Source organism: Mobula birostris, chromosome 1 (assembly GCF_030028105.1).
Source record: "Mobula birostris isolate sMobBir1 chromosome 1, sMobBir1.hap1, whole genome shotgun sequence".
Lineage (NCBI taxonomy): Eukaryota > Metazoa > Chordata > Chondrichthyes > Myliobatiformes > Myliobatidae > Mobula > Mobula birostris.
In genome coordinates this window covers 114,586,071-114,601,505 of record NC_092370.1, presented here as the reverse complement: position 1 = coordinate 114,601,505, position 15,435 = coordinate 114,586,071, and the positions used below count along the sequence as shown (strand labels likewise).

The 15,435-nt window shown below is 44.6% G+C and overlaps 2 protein-coding genes across 2 annotated transcripts in view; one reads left to right on the top strand and one right to left on the bottom strand.

The window, feature by feature from the left end:
• The window catches only part of fkbp9 (FKBP prolyl isomerase 9), a 28,519-nt gene extending 15,021 nt beyond the window's left edge, over window positions 1–13,498 (bottom strand). Inside the window, exons 1-7 of the mRNA XM_072260557.1 lie at window positions 13,242–13,498; window positions 8,256–8,401; window positions 3,632–3,821; window positions 3,350–3,495; window positions 2,391–2,580; window positions 1,831–1,976; window positions 897–1,086 (exon numbers count right to left, since the gene is read on the bottom strand). Coding sequence (XP_072116658.1) covers window positions 897–1,086; window positions 1,831–1,976; window positions 2,391–2,580; window positions 3,350–3,495; window positions 3,632–3,821; window positions 8,256–8,401; window positions 13,242–13,498 — 1,265 coding nt within the window. The remainder of the gene's footprint in view (window positions 1–896; window positions 1,087–1,830; window positions 1,977–2,390; window positions 2,581–3,349; window positions 3,496–3,631; window positions 3,822–8,255; window positions 8,402–13,241) is intronic.
• Window positions 13,499–13,629: 131 nt separating this feature from the next.
• The window catches only part of crtap (cartilage associated protein), a 41,618-nt gene continuing 39,812 nt past the window's right edge, over window positions 13,630–15,435 (top strand). The window contains exon 1 of the mRNA XM_072260571.1: window positions 13,630–14,429. Coding sequence (XP_072116672.1) covers window positions 13,983–14,429 — 447 coding nt within the window. The 5' untranslated portion in view covers window positions 13,630–13,982. The remainder of the gene's footprint in view (window positions 14,430–15,435) is intronic.

Sequence of the window (15,435 nt, the reverse complement as noted above, 5' to 3'; positions counted from 1 at the left end):
TGGAGAGCAGGCAAGGAGTTACAGTGAGAGGGACAGAGGGAGGAAAAAGAGAAAAAAAAGGAGGGAAAAAATAAAACTAAAAAAAAAATAAGGGATATATTTTTTATTCCCCCCTTTTTTTCTCTCTCTTTTTTCTCCCTCAGTCCCTCTCACTATAACTCCTTGCCTGCTCTCCACCCTCTGGGCTCCCCTCCCCCCTTCTCTTTCTCCCCAGGCTTCCCGTCGCATGATCTTCTCCCTTCTCCAGCTCTTAGATCCACCCCTCCCCCTCCTGTCTTCATCTATCCTTTCAGATCTCCCCCTCCCCCTCCCAAATCTCTTACTATCTCTTCTTTCATTTAGTCCTGACGAAGGGCCCGGCCCAAAACGTCGACTGTACCTCTTCCTATAGATGCTGCCTGACCTGCTTTGTTCACCAGCATTTATTGTAGAAATTATAGTATTTAGCCAAGCCATTAAACACGTCCTTTCTGACTGGATATTCTGTGAGAACAGGGTAGGTCTCCATAGTGTATTGGCCAATACTTACAATTCACCCAACATCACCACATCTTAAGAAAGTGAGCATTTATACTGTGTAGCACCATTCACTGCCTCAGTATGTACCAGAGCATTCTGTCAGCTAATGAAATGCAATCACTAACAGTGACAGAAACACTGCCATTATTTTAATGACATTTTGCTGTATGTAATTTGATTGCAGCATGTCTAATCTTACGGTAGTGACCACGGGTGCTGGATTGGTTGGAGATAACGTTGGGAGGAGTTGAAGGTGAAATAGGTTTTGGTTTAATACATTTTCTTTATCAAGTCATAGACTTCACTTGTGCTTCAGCCAAAGCATCAGCACAGGTACCATTATCTGTGCAGGGGTTAGAAAGAAAAGCAATACTTACGTAGATTCTAATTGCGTCCCATCCATTAGAGTTGCGTTGAAGTGATACTTGATGTAGTCCCCTTTCTTGGTTCGGGCAGTGCAGTTGCTTGGCTTGTGGGAAGTTTTGATCTCAATTTTATCAGATGGATTGTGGACATCAATCAAGTGGATGTGAAAAACAAGGACAGCAGAGCCAGGGATGCTATCGCCTGTTCCAAAAGGAAACAGCATATCAGAGTAACACCAGTCATGGGGGGAGAGGAAATCCACTCCTCAAGGTTCTGGCTGACAATATGTTCAATCATAACTAGATCTGTTGGGTCTGAGGACCTCTACTGGTTCCCAGTGAACCTGGAGAAATCAAGGAAGACTATAGTGCTGCCAGAACATTGGGAGTTCTAGCAACAACACTAATTTTGTCAGCAATAACTCAAGATTGTAAAAACCCAAAAATTGGTTGCCTGATAATTTGGAAATCCTGAGGTTTGGCATTTGGATGACCACTTTTTGATTCCCCACTCCCCTTTTAAATGCACTAGGGCCCCATTGCTCATTCTCCCTTTAAATACACTGGGTTCACTGGAAAAAAATGTTACACTATAGTGCATGATTTTAAGAAAGGGACATTAAAATTTGTCCTGTATCAATAGGAGCAACATTCAATATGGTGGAAAATCTGCAAGTGTAATTATCAGTGTTACTGCAAAAAAAATTAATAAATTGTGCATAGTATGGTATTTTTTCCTGTTAATGTGGAGATTTATAACATTGAGGGGCATACACAGCATATGTAATCAGATCAATAACAACATCACATTTAAGACTCACAATAACAAGAAAATATAAATAAAGTCAAAACCCAGCCAAGACCAATAGTTAACTTACATAAACTGAAGAGGTTTAACAAATACTTTAAATTGTTTCAGGTGCACTAACTACTAAATCATACTTACTTACACCTTCTTCACCGTATCCCAGATGTGGGGGGATTATAATGGTCCTCCACTCTCCAACACACACACCCAACAATCCTTCTTCCATCCCAGCAATCACCTGGCCCATCCCAATGTAGGTGTCATAAGTATGATTACGGGAATAGCTGGAAAAGAACCAAACAATGTGGAACTGCTTCCAGAGAAGTACAACTAGATGAGAATGAGTGTCCATATTGGACACATCCATACCCTATTCTGCCAACCAGTCCACATCTCTACTCACTCCCAACCACATCTAAACTGCTCCACCCCACTCAGTCAACATCTGTATCCTCCTACCTATTCACATCTGTAATCAATTACACCTAGTCCATATCCTTCTCCCATCCACACCTGTACCTTTACCCCCAGTCCATAAATGTGTCCGTGCTCCCCAACCGTCAGTCTACATCTGGATCTAAGATTCTCTGTGCAGAAGATGGATCTTCCTCAACATAGGGACAGGAAGCCCTCAAAATGCCCACATCAGTCAGATCGCAGAACGAGTGACATGGTGTTAAAATGTGTTCAGACGTTACCTGGAATCAAACAAAGTGCCATCCATAAATGTGCCGTTGTAATGGTATCTCACAAAATCTCCTGCTTTAGTCTTCCTGGGACAGGGATCCGGCACAAATTCTTGCTCAATGGCTACACTATCTTTAGGATTATGGAAGTCAATCAGAGTCACATGAAAGACCAGAGTAGCTTGTGCAGGAATATCTTTTCCTGGAATATTAAAAACAGAAATTACCTGTACCACGAAATGCAAATATACCATTTACAACATACCAAAACATTGTCTATTCCTCCACGCTCACATACTCTGTACAGTGACTAGCTCCCAACCCTAAACTCACACCAGTTCTGATAATGCTGATCTGCCACACACACACAAAAAAAGTTTTAACAGAATCCTTTGGTAAACTTTGTTCACATGGAAGGGCTGGCGTAGTTAGCCCTCCCTAGAATTCCTCCTCATCTAGCCCTACTAATTTAAAAAGGTGTTACCTACGCCTATTTTTGTAAACCCCTCTAACTCCTACACCCCTTTCTATCTTCCGCCTCTACACACCTTCCTATCCTGGCTACCCTATCCATTCCCCTGCCTTTTTTCACCAAATCTACTAACTCCTCATTGTGCTGTCCCTTGCTAACTGGGTCCCAAGCTCTGGAGTTTCTCTCTAAATTTCTCTGTGTCTCTCTTTTGCTCATGTTGAGAGAAGTTTGTCAATCTACCCCAATTGTTCAGATGTGAATTATTATTTCTGGCTTGATATGAAAATCTGTAAGGTGATATTGGATGTATTTCCATATTAAAGATGCTACAGAAAAGCCTGCCGTTATCACATCCATGCTACATGTTACAGAAAAATACAAGTGAGAAGGTCATCAAATCCATCACAGTTGTTATGTTGAATTTCAAGACCAGGCTCCACCTGAAATCTAAGTTTCATGCAATGTGTTAGTCATTGTCTGAAGCCGTTGTCGGGCTCACCATCTCCTCGATCTCCATAGCCCAGGAAAGGGGGAACGGTGATCGTCCTTCTTTCCCCAGTGCACATGCCCAACAACCCTTCATCCATGCCTGGTATCAGCCAGCCAATTCCAATATAAGTATCAAAGGTCCGCTGGCGAGTGTGGCTACAGAGATAAGACCTGGATGTGAGGACAAGTGGACCAAACCCAGGAAAGGTAGCCCCAACAAGTCAGCAGTTTGATGATTAATAAAAATGACACAAGGCCCACTGAGGTAAAAAAAAAAGCTGCATATAAATACCTGGAGTCAAAGAGGGTGCCATCGAGGAGGGTTCCATTGTAGTGGTAACGCATAAAGTCAGACACCTGCACAATGCGGTTACAGTTCTCAGGTTTATAATGAACGTCAATCTTCACTTTATCTTCAGGATTCCAGATATCAAGCATCAACACATCAAAGAACAAGGTGGCATCTGGTGGGATCATATCAGCTGCACATTAAAAATAACAGGATTAGTCCTGACACACACCAGGAAATACCAGCTTCAATGATTGTGTAGCATGGAATCACAGAGTGATACCAGAACTTGGAACATTATGTCGCAAAGTCAGGTCACAGAAGTAATGTCTGCATTCCCTGGTATAGGAGATTAATTTGGGCAGGAAAGGGGAATCAAGACATTTAAAATTATAGAAGACTTAGATCAGAATTATACTGAAACTATTTCCACTGATGGCAAATCTCTAGAACCAGGTAACAGAACTTTGGAACAATTTTTTTACTGACAAGTGGCATGCCAGATATCACACCCCAAAAAGGTTTCCTAGAGTAAGATCTGTGGATCCTTATTGACTAGAAAAGTTAAGAGATATGGAGAAAGGACAGGAAGCTGTAGTAGGTGAAAATAATCTTAATGGATTTAAGGCATGCTCAAATCACCTCCTTCTCATCCTATGTTCCAAGGGAAACAGGCTGAAGGTCCAAACCAAGAGCTCCTCCAATTTGCTATTGCAGCCAAAATAAGTAATTGAGCTCTTACCAGCAACCAATCTGGATATCGGAAGTCTGAGAGGAGGGAATTTCACTCAGGCCCACGGCCCGAGTAGAAAAAGGCAGCAGTGGATCACTTCAGCATAACTGAACTCTGACCAGTGACCAATCCATGTTTGGGATTGATTAGCAACAGCAAATTAAAGGAAGACAGGGGCAGGTACTGCAGCCATCGTCTGAGTAGACAGTTAGAGTGGTGATCTTGAGGTTTAGCTATTCAAGGCTGCAGCAAAGTGAGGCTTTAGTCAGAGAAAGCAAAAAAAGAAAACCTCTAGGTAAAGTTTTCTTCCTCCTCCCTTCTTCATATCTGCTCAGTTAGGACAGTAAAGATGCCAGGCAGAACAGTTGAATGCTCCTCTTGCGGGATGTGGGAAGGCAGGGAGACCTCCAGTGTACCTGACAACTACAACTGTGAGAAATGCATCCAGCTGCAGCTTCTAACAAGCCTCATTAAGAATTGGAGCTAGAACTGGATGAACTCTGGACCAATCGGGAGGCTGAGGGGCTGATAGGCCATATAGAGAAGCAGACGAAGTGCTCCCTTGGCAAATGCAGAAATTGTCAGGACCCAAGCAGAGGTATTTAAAATATCTTAGTGACAAAAGAGTTAGCAGAGGATTGGAGGATAGCCAGTGTTGTTCTGCCGTTTTAAAAAGGCTCTAAACATAAACCAGGAAACTATAGGTAGATAAGTCTGACATCAGTTGTGGGAAAATTATTGGAAGATACAAGGGGTGATTGATAAGTTCATGGCCTAAGGTAGAAAGAGTCAATTTTAGAAAACCTAGCACATTTATTTTTCAACATAGTCCCCTACACTTACACACTTAGTCCAGCGGTCGTGGAGCATACGGAACTTGGACCTCCAGAAAGTGTCCACAGCATTGGTGATTGATAAGTTCGTGGCCTAGGGTAGACGGAGATGAGTTATACAGCTCTCGTTACATGCACATGTAGTTCAACTCTCTGAGGGATTATGCAGAAAGTTTGAAGTTAATAACTCAGCTCGTTCTACTTTAGGCCACAAACTTACCAATCACCCCTGGTGAGTTATTAACTTCAAACTTTGAAGTGTGTAAATACAGGAGGGGACTATGTTGAAAAATAAATATGCTAGGTTTTCTAAAATTGACTCCTTCTACCTTAGGTCACGAACTTATCAAGCACCCCTCATATTCTAAGCGAACAGATATATAGTATTTGGATAGACATGGACTGATTAAGGATAGTTAGTCTGGCTTTATATAACCATATAACAATTACAGCACGGAAACAGGCCATCTCGGCCCTTCTAGTCCGTGCCGAACTCTTACTCTCACCTAATCCCACCGACCTGCATTCAGCCCATAACCCTCCATTCCTTTCCTGTCCATATAGCTATCCAATTTAACTTTAAATGACAACATCGTACCTACCTCAACCACTTCTGCTGGAAGCTCATTCCATACAGCTACCACTATCTGAGTAAAGAAGTTCCCCCTCATGTTACCCCTAAATTTTTGTCCTTTAACTCTCAACTCATGTCCCCTTTTTTGAATTTTCCCCACTCTCAATGGAAAAAGCCTATCCATGTCAACTCTATCAATCCCCCTCATAATTTTAAACACCTCTATCAAGTCCCCCCTCAACCTTCTACGCTTCAAAGAATAAAGACCTAACTTGTTCAACCTTTCTCTGTAACTGAGGGGATGAAACCCAGGCAACATTTTAGTAAACCTCCTCTGTACTCTCTCAATTTTATTGACATCTTTCCTATAATTCGGTAACCAGAACTGTACACAATACTCCAAATTTGGCCTTACCAATGCCTTATACAATTTCAACATTACATCCCAACTCCTATACTCAATGCTCTGATTAATAAAGGCCAGCATACCAAAAGCTTTCTTCACCACCCTATCCACATGAGATTCCACCTGCAGGGAACTATGCACCATTATTCCTAGATCCCTCTGTTCCACTGCATTCTTCAATGCCCTACCATTTACCATGTATGTCCTATTTTGATTAGTCCTACCAAAATGTAGCACCTCACATTTTTTGGCATTAAACTCCATCTGCCATCTTTCAGCCCACTCTTCTAACTGACCTAAATTTCTCTGCAAGCTTTGAAAACCTACTTCATTATCCACAACACCACCTATCTTAGTATCATCTGCATATTTACTAATCCAATTTACCACCTCATCATCCAGATCATTAATATATATGACAAACAACATTGGACCCAGTACAGATCCCTGAGGCACACCGCTACACACCATTCTCCAATCTGACACACAGTTATCCACCACTATTCTCTGGCATCTCCCATCTAGCCACTGCTGAATCCATTTTATTACTTCCATATTAATGCCTAACGATTGAACCTTCCTAACTAACCTTCTGTGTGGAACCTTGACAAAGGCCTTACTGAAGTCCATATAGACAACATCCACCGCTTTACCCTCGTCAACTTTCCTAGTAACCTCATCAAAAAATTCAATAAGGTTTGTCAAACATGACCTACCACGCACAAATCCATGTTGACTGTTCCCAATCAGACCCTGTCTATCCAGATAATTATATATACCATCTCTAAGAATACTTTCCATCAATTTACCCACCACTGACGTCAAACTCACAGGCCGATAATTGCCAAGTTTATTCTTAGAACCCTTTGTGTGTGGTAGGTCATGACTAACCAATCTTATAGAGTTTTTCTAGGAAATTACCAGGAAAGTGGATGAAGGCCGTGGATGCTGTCTACATGGACTTTAGTAAGGAATTTGACAAGGTCCAGCATGGGAGTTCTGGTCAAGACTGTTCAGTCGCTTGGCATTCAGGGTGAGGTAGTGAATTGGATTGGACATTGGCTTTGTGGGAGAAGCCAGAGAGTGGTAGTAGAGCCTGTCTGACTGGAGGCCTGTGACTGGTGGAGTGCCGCAGGGATCACTGCTAGGCCCTTTGTTGTTTGTCATCCATATCAATGATCTGGTTAATAATATGGTTAACTGGATCAGCAAATTTGTGGATAACACCAAGATTGGGGATGTAGCGGACAGCAAGAAAGGCTATCATGGCTTGCAGAGCGACCTGTATCAGCTGGAAAAATGGCAGTTGAAATTTAATGCAGACAAGAGTGAGGTTTTGCATTTCGGTAGGGCCAACCAGAGTAAGTCTTACACAGTGAACAGTAGGGCACTGAGGAGTCTGGTGGAACAGAGAAATCTGAGAATACAGGTCCGTAATTCATTGATAGTGGCACCACTGGTAGATAGGGTCATAAAGCTTTCTTATGTTTAAGTTGTATAAGAGGTTTGATTTGGAGTACTGTGTGCAACTTTGGTCATCTACCTACAGGAAAGATGTAGATAAGATTCAAAGAATGCAGAGAAAATTTACAAGGATGTTGCTGGGTCTGGAAGACCTGAGTTATAAGGAAATATTGAATAGGTTAGGGCTGTATTCTTTAGAATGTAGAAGATTGAAGGGAAATTTGATAAAGGTACACAAAATTATGAGGGGTTAGATAGGGTAAATACAAGCAGTCTTTTTCCACTGAGGTTTGATTGGGACTACAACCAGAGGTTATGCGTTAAGGATGAAAAGTAAAAAGTTCAAGGGGATCATGAGGGGAAACTTCTTCACTGAGTGGGTCATGAGAGTGTGGAATGAGATGCCAGCACAAGTGGTGCTTGCAAGCTCAATTTCAACATTTAAGAAAAGTTTGTACAGGTATATGGATAGTAGGGATATGGAGGGCTATGGTCCCAGTGCAAGTCGACAGGAGCAGGCAGTTTAAATGGTTTTGGTATGGGCTAGATGGGCCAAACAGCTTCTTCCTGGGCTGTACTTCTCCATGGGTCTACGTCAAAATGTAAAAAGTACTTACGCAGTCCTTCACTGCCATAGGCCAGGTCAGGTGGCACTTTGATGAAGCGCCTTTCATTTACACACATCCCTGTCAGAGCTTTGTCCATCCCGGCAATCAGTCGGCCTTTGCCCACAAACACATTGTGAGTGGAACCTCGGTCATAGCTGGAAGAGAAAGACCAAATCAGGGAAACTTCAAACTCAGCCCAACAAGAGTTCAGAGATTCTTAAACCTGAGCACAGTCAAAACTTCTAATGAGTCCTTAAGGATGAAAAACAGTCACTTCACCTAATTTAATTATCTCATACTTGAACCCCAGGTGGTTACTTTTGCATCCTAATTGACCTTGAAAAGATGGTGGTGAGCTCCCTTCCTGCAGTGTTGCAGACCAAGGAGCTCCTACAATACTGATAGTGAGAAAATTCCAGGATAGACCGGAGATGAAGAAGAATTGGCAATACATTTCCAAGTCAAGATGGCAACCCTAGGTGGCACATGACTTGGCATCTCATTGAATCATGAGCTGTGTAGTGTTTCGCTCAGATGTCGCAGAAGGTATCAAGTTCTCGGAGAGTTGCTGGGAGTTGTTTGTTACTTAAATGAGTGGATAAAATTCTATCATACTCCTGGACGGACCTTGGATGTCAGGTAGTCACTCACTGCAGGATTCCAGCTCCTGACCTGTTATCATTGAGTTCAAATTGTTGATCCAGTTGACTTTCATGTCAGTGATGACTTTCTATTCGACCAACAACAGTGGTATCGTCAGCAAACTTAAATATGGCATTAGAGCTGCGCTTAGCCTCACTGTCATAAGAATAAAGCGAGTAGAACAGGGGGCTGAGCAAACAGCTTTGTGGTGAATGGACTGGGATCTGTAAGTGAGGAACTTGAGGATCCAATTGCACAAAGAGGTAGTGAGGCCAATGTCTTGAAGCTTATTGACCAGTTTTGAGGGGATGATAGTATTCAATGCTGAGCTATAGTCAATGAAGAGCATCCTGATGTATGGATCTTCGCTGTCCAGATGTTCCAGGGTTGCAGTTATTTACTATATCCAGTGCTCCTGGTGTGGCCTGTTCCATATCAGTGAGACACAACGTAAATTGGGGACCACTTTGTCAAGAAACTTCACTCTGCCACAAATGGTGGGACTTCCTGGTGGCCACCCACTTCAATTCAACTTCCCTTTTCCATTCCAATATGTCAACCATGGCCTCCACTACTGCCAAGATAAGGCCACATTCAATCTGAAGAAACAACATCTCATATTCCACTTGTGTAGACTCCAACCTGATGGCATGAACCTCAAAATCTGTAACTTCTGGTAAATTTCTCCCCCTTCCCCTACTCTTTGTTCATTCCCCATTTTGGTTCCACTCTCATCCCTTCTCTCCTCACTTGCACATCACCCCCACCCCCCGCTGCCCCTCCTTCACTCTCCTCTCCTATCAGATTTCATCTTCTTTACTTCTTCCACCTATCACCTCCCAGCTTCTTACTTCATCCCCTCTCCTCCAACCACCCACCTCCTCCCCACGACCTGGTTTCACCTATCACCTGCCAGCTTGTACTCTTTCCTCTCCCCCACCCCCCATCTTCTTATTTTGGTTTCTGCCCCCTTCCTTTCCAGTCCTGATAAGGATCTCAGCCCAAACGTTGACTGGTTATTTCACTCCACAGATGCTGCCTGATTTGCTGAGTTCCTCAATCATTTTGTATGTGTCATATAAAAAATGCTTTAATTTAATGGTAAGATCATCGAATCCACGGTGACTTAGCTGGTTGAATTCAGAACTGGCTTGTCCATAGAAGGCAGAGGATAGTGTGTGATGGGACTTATTCTGGCTGGAAGTCTGTGACTAATAGTGTTCCACAGGGATCCATACTGGCATTTCTGCTATTTATTATAAACTCAGTGGCCACTTTATTAGGTTCAATTGTGGAACCATCTGAGCAAATGAGAGAAGGAATATAATTATTACAAGTGACAGGGTGGGAAGAGGGTAGAATTCTCTTTTGCACACCACTGTTCTAATGCGATGTTATTTGATTTACTGTCTCCTTCCTGTCAGCTTCAACCAGTTTGGCCATTCTCCCACAGAACTGCCGCTCACTTTTTTTATTTTTTGCATCATTCTCTGTTAACTCTAGAGACTGTTGTGTGTAAAAATCCCAAGAGATCTGCAGCTTCTGAGATACTTAAACCATGGAGTATGGGGAGGAATGAGGGAGAAATCTCATTGGAGCCTGTCAAATGCTGAGGACCTGACTGGGGTGGATGTGGAGAGAGTGTTTACTGTGGTGGGAGTGGGGAAAACGGTCAATTAGGATGCAAAAGTAACCACCTGGGGTTCAAGAATGAGATAATTACGCAGTCCTTCACTGCCATAGGCCAAGTCAGGCGGCACTTTGATGAAGCACCTTTCATTTACATACATCTCGATGAGAGCTTTGTCCATCCCGGCAATCAGTCCGCCTTTGCCCACATTGTGAGTGAAACCCCGATCATAACTGGAAGAGAAAGACTGGCAAAGGGTCCACAAACTTTTTCTTGCAACTGTGTATATGGCAAAAAAAATGGCACATGGAGCTTATCTTGGCCAAATGTGAAGAGCTGCACTTTAAGATGTCAAAGGTACAGAGACACTACACTTATATCGATAGGACCTTTAACAGTGTTGATGTTCAAAGGGATGTTGGGCTCTAAGCCTTAAAGCATTGAAGTGGCTGCACAGGTTAATGGGGTGGTAAAGAAGGCACAAGGCATTGTTTAAGGAACTGAGCTCAAGTGTCGGGACACAATGTTACACCTTTCTAAAACTCTAGTTAGGCTGAAGTTGGAGCATTGCATTCATTTCTGATTGTATCATTACTGGAAGGATGTGGAGGGTTTGGTGAGAGTGCAGAAGAGGTTTTTATCAGGATGCTCCCTGGATTAAAGGGCATGTGCTCTAAGGGTAGGTTAGTCAAACTTCTTGGGTTGATTTCTCTGGCGTGGCAAAAGTTGAGTGGATCTGATAGAGGTTTATAAGATTACGAGTAACATGTATAGAATACCAATATCTTTTTCCCGGAGCTGAAATGTCCAATACTAAAAGCCATTCATTTAAGGTGAGAGGGGGTAAGTTCAAAGGAGATGTATGGGTGCTTGGAATGCTCTGCCAGGAGTGGTGATGGAGGCAAAAATGATAGTGATATTCAAGGGACCCCTTAGAAAGGCACATGAATGTGCAGGACGTGAGGAAATCTGCAAATGCTAGAATTTCAAGCAACACACATAAAAATTGCAGCTGCGTTCACCAGCGATTTTTATGAATGTGCAGGAAATGGAAGGATATCGACATTGTGTTGGCAGAAAGGAATCAGAATCAGGTTTTTTATCACCAGCATGTGACGTGAAATTTGTTAATTTAGCAGCAGCAATACATAATGCAATACATAATATAGATGAAAAACTAAAATAATAAGTAAATCTTATTCAGTATACTTTATACAGTATATGTATATTGATATTAAAAATCGTGCAAAAAACAGAAACACTATATATTAAAAAAAGTGAGGTGGTGTCCAAGGGTTCAATGTCCATTTAGGAATTGGATGGCAGCGGGGAAGAAGCTGTTCCTGAATCGCTGAGTGTGTGCCTTCAGGCTTCTGTACCTCCTACCTGATGGTAACAGTGAGAAAAAGGCATGCCCTGGGTGCTGGAGGTCCTTAATAATGGACACTGCCTTTCTGAGACACTGCTCCCTGAAGATTAGGTTAGTTGAGCATTTGGTGACCAATTTAATTAGTTTGGCACAACATTGCAGACTGAAGGGCTTGTTCCTGTGCCATACTGCTCGATGTTCTCCCTGTGACCATCCGGTGATGCAGTTTTCTTCCACAACTGCAGGTCATTAATTCAATTATATGCATAAATTGTCTCCAGTCTGGGAGGGTGCTGAGAGGATCACAGAAAGGCAGAATGTGAAAAGTGAGAGAAAGGGTTAGAGCAAAATGAGTGAAGGTTTGGGAAAGTTGAGACTGTTACAGTATGTTGTATGGAATATGGACAACTAAGCAAGGAAGCTTATTAATGAAGCAAAGATGGTTGACACTGTCCCAAGGATCTCCTGTGGATGCCCCGAGGCTGGAATGACTAACTGAACAACCACAACTACTTTCCTTTGTGTAAGACGACTCCAACCACGGGGCGTTTTCCCTTCGATACCCATTGACTTCAGGAATACTGAATCCCACCGTCAAATGTTGCCCTCAAGTCAAGGGAGATGTAAACAGGACGAAATTTGCAAAACTGGAGAACATAATTCAACTACAACCCAAGCAGCTCCCCACAGAGTCAAATTCTGTTCCCGCCCCCTAATAACTGAAAGCTGCCGCGTGGACACGGCTCAATTAACCGCTACCTTCAAATCCACATCACCGTTCTTCAGGAAGGAGACAGGGTTTTGTAAGGCTTTTGCCCCGGATCTCCTCACCTCTGGGATCTGCGCAACCCAGGGTTCCCTTCAGCCGGATCTCCACGACCCCGGAATCCACTCACCGCCCCCCCCCCCACCCCGATCTCAATGGTCTCCCGGGTCCCGCGACCGCCAAAATTGGGTACACAATCTGTGGAATCTCGCCCTATCCAATCTCGTATTTTCCCGGTCCCAGGATCAACAACTCCGATGACCTTAGCTGTCCCGAGATCTCCAAACCCTGGACCACCACGCGAGATACCCCGATCTCCAGACCAGCAGACCTGGCATCTCCTCTCCCTCAGTATCTCCTGGACCAAGGATCACCCAGGTATCGTAACAATCTCCGGGCGCCTTGAACTCCAGAATCATCAGTTAATCCCACCCCCCACACCCATCACTGGAGTAAAAGGCGCGGGACCGATATCCCTTTTCGATCTCTGGATCATCAGACTGGGACACCTCCCACCACCACAACCCACCACGATCCCAGGATTAGCAGACACGGTTCTCCCAGCCCGGGCGGGTGTGAAGGCGGTACCTGGAGTCGAAACCCTTTCCCCCGGCCAGGGTTCCCAGGTAATGGTAGCGGACGAAATCCCCTGGCTGCACCGCCCGTAAGCACTCCCGTGGTTCGAACCGCTTCTCCACCACCACATCATCCACCGGCACCGGGGGCGCCTTTCCCGCTACCCCGAGCAGTAACGCGACCACCAGTGTCAATTCTATCCCGCCACCCATCATCGACCCGGCCCGACACGACCGAGATTGACGACGTGGGCTGCAAAGCGGAGCCATCCGGGGCAAGACTATTGTAACCCCGCCCGCGACTTCACATTGGACACAGCCGATCCAAAGTGATGGATAGGTGCAGCTGATTGGTGATCGGGATGTCAATTATCCCGCGTGGTTGTCGGGATAGAATCCCAGAGGAGCAAAGAGATCAGCCGTCGGCCGGCGGAGTGGGGTTACCCCGGAGATCCATTCGTGCAAGGGGGATCAATTGGCAGAGGGGGGTCCAGTGCAACGAGACAGAGATCTAGTGGCTGAAGAGGGATACAGAGGAATTAGAGCGAGAACTGAGTGGTGGAGCGGAAATCTTGTAGTGCTAGAGGGAATCCAGTCCGACTAGAGCGGACATCCACCAAAACTAGAATAGGGATCCATCGGCAAAGTGGAGATCCAGTAGGGGCCCAGTGGCGCTGGTAGAGCGGATCAGGGATCAAGCGGGGATACAGCGGCCGTCGAGCAGTGATTGAGCGGCAAGGCGGGTTCAGACGGGATGCGGCCGGACGCTATTTTTACCCTGCTCCTGGTGTGCTGTGGCGCGGGGCTCGCCCAGTATGAGAAGTATAGTTTTCGCAGCTTCCCGCGGGACGAACTGATGCCGCTGGAATCGGCTTATCGACACGCACTGGATCAGTACACGGCAGAGAACTGGCAGGAGTGCGTGGAGTTCCTGGAGATGAGCCTGAGACTCCACCGCTTGCTTCGAGACAGTGAGGCTTTTTGCAACCTCAACTGCAGCACGGTGCGATCCCAAGAACCCTCCCACTTCGGCCGCTTCACCGAGCTGCATCTCTTCAGCAACATCATGAGCCGAGCCCAGTGCCTGAGGAGATGCAAGCAAGGACTGCCCGCCTTTCGCCAGTCCCAGCCCAGCCGGGAGACGCTGGAGGAGTTCGAGAAGCGCGAAGTCTACAAGTTTCTCCAGTTTGCCTACTTTAAGGTGAGAGAGTGAGTTAGAACAAAACTCAACGGTGTTCCCAGAGATCTGTGACCAAGCGTGGAAAGAAGGTGGGGGGGGAGGGGGGAAAGAAGAAGGCGTATCCAGCGGTCCTTTCCCCCCCTCCCCCCCTCCCCCCCCTCCCCCCCTCCCCCCCTCCCCCCATAGATACCTTTGTGCATGTCTGCCTGGACTGTAAGTGGACCCATAGATATAGAGACCAGATGGCACTGAGCATGTTACAAGAAAAAGTTTGTGAACCCTTTACAATTACCTGGTCTTCTCCAATAATTACTCATAAAATGTGGCCTTATCTTCATGTATGTCACAATAATAGACAAGCACAATCTGCTTAAACTAATAACAAGCAATTGTACTTTTCAGCTCTTTATTGAATACATTGTTTCATCATTCATAGTCCAGACTGGAAAAGTATGTGAACCCTTGTATTTAATAACTGGTAGAACCTCCTTTAGCAGCAATAACCTCCATCAAATGTTTCCTGTGGCTGCTGATCAGACTTGCTCAACAGCGGGGAAGAAGTTTAGACCATTCCTCCAGACCAAACTGTTTCAGGGATACCTTGCATGAACAGCCCTTTTCAAGTCATGCCTCAGTATCTCAATTAGATTAAGGTCTGGACTCTGACTTGGCCATTACAGAACATGCATTTTCTTCTTTTTTAAGCTATTCTACTGTTGATTTACTCATGTTTCAGATCATTGTTTTGTTGCATCATCCAACTTCTATTAAGCTTCAGGTGACGGACCACCACCCTGACGTTCTCCTGTAAAATGTCTCGATATGATTTTTAATCCATTGTTGTCTCAACAATTGCAAGCTGTCCAAGCCCAAGGCAGCAAAGCAGCCCCAAACGTTGATGCTTCTTTACCATGCTTCACAGTTGGGATGTGATTTTGCTGTTCGTGTGCAGAGCCCTTTCTCCTGCAAATATTTCTGCCAAGAAGTTAAACTTTTGTCTCATCTGTCCACTAAACATTGTCCCAGA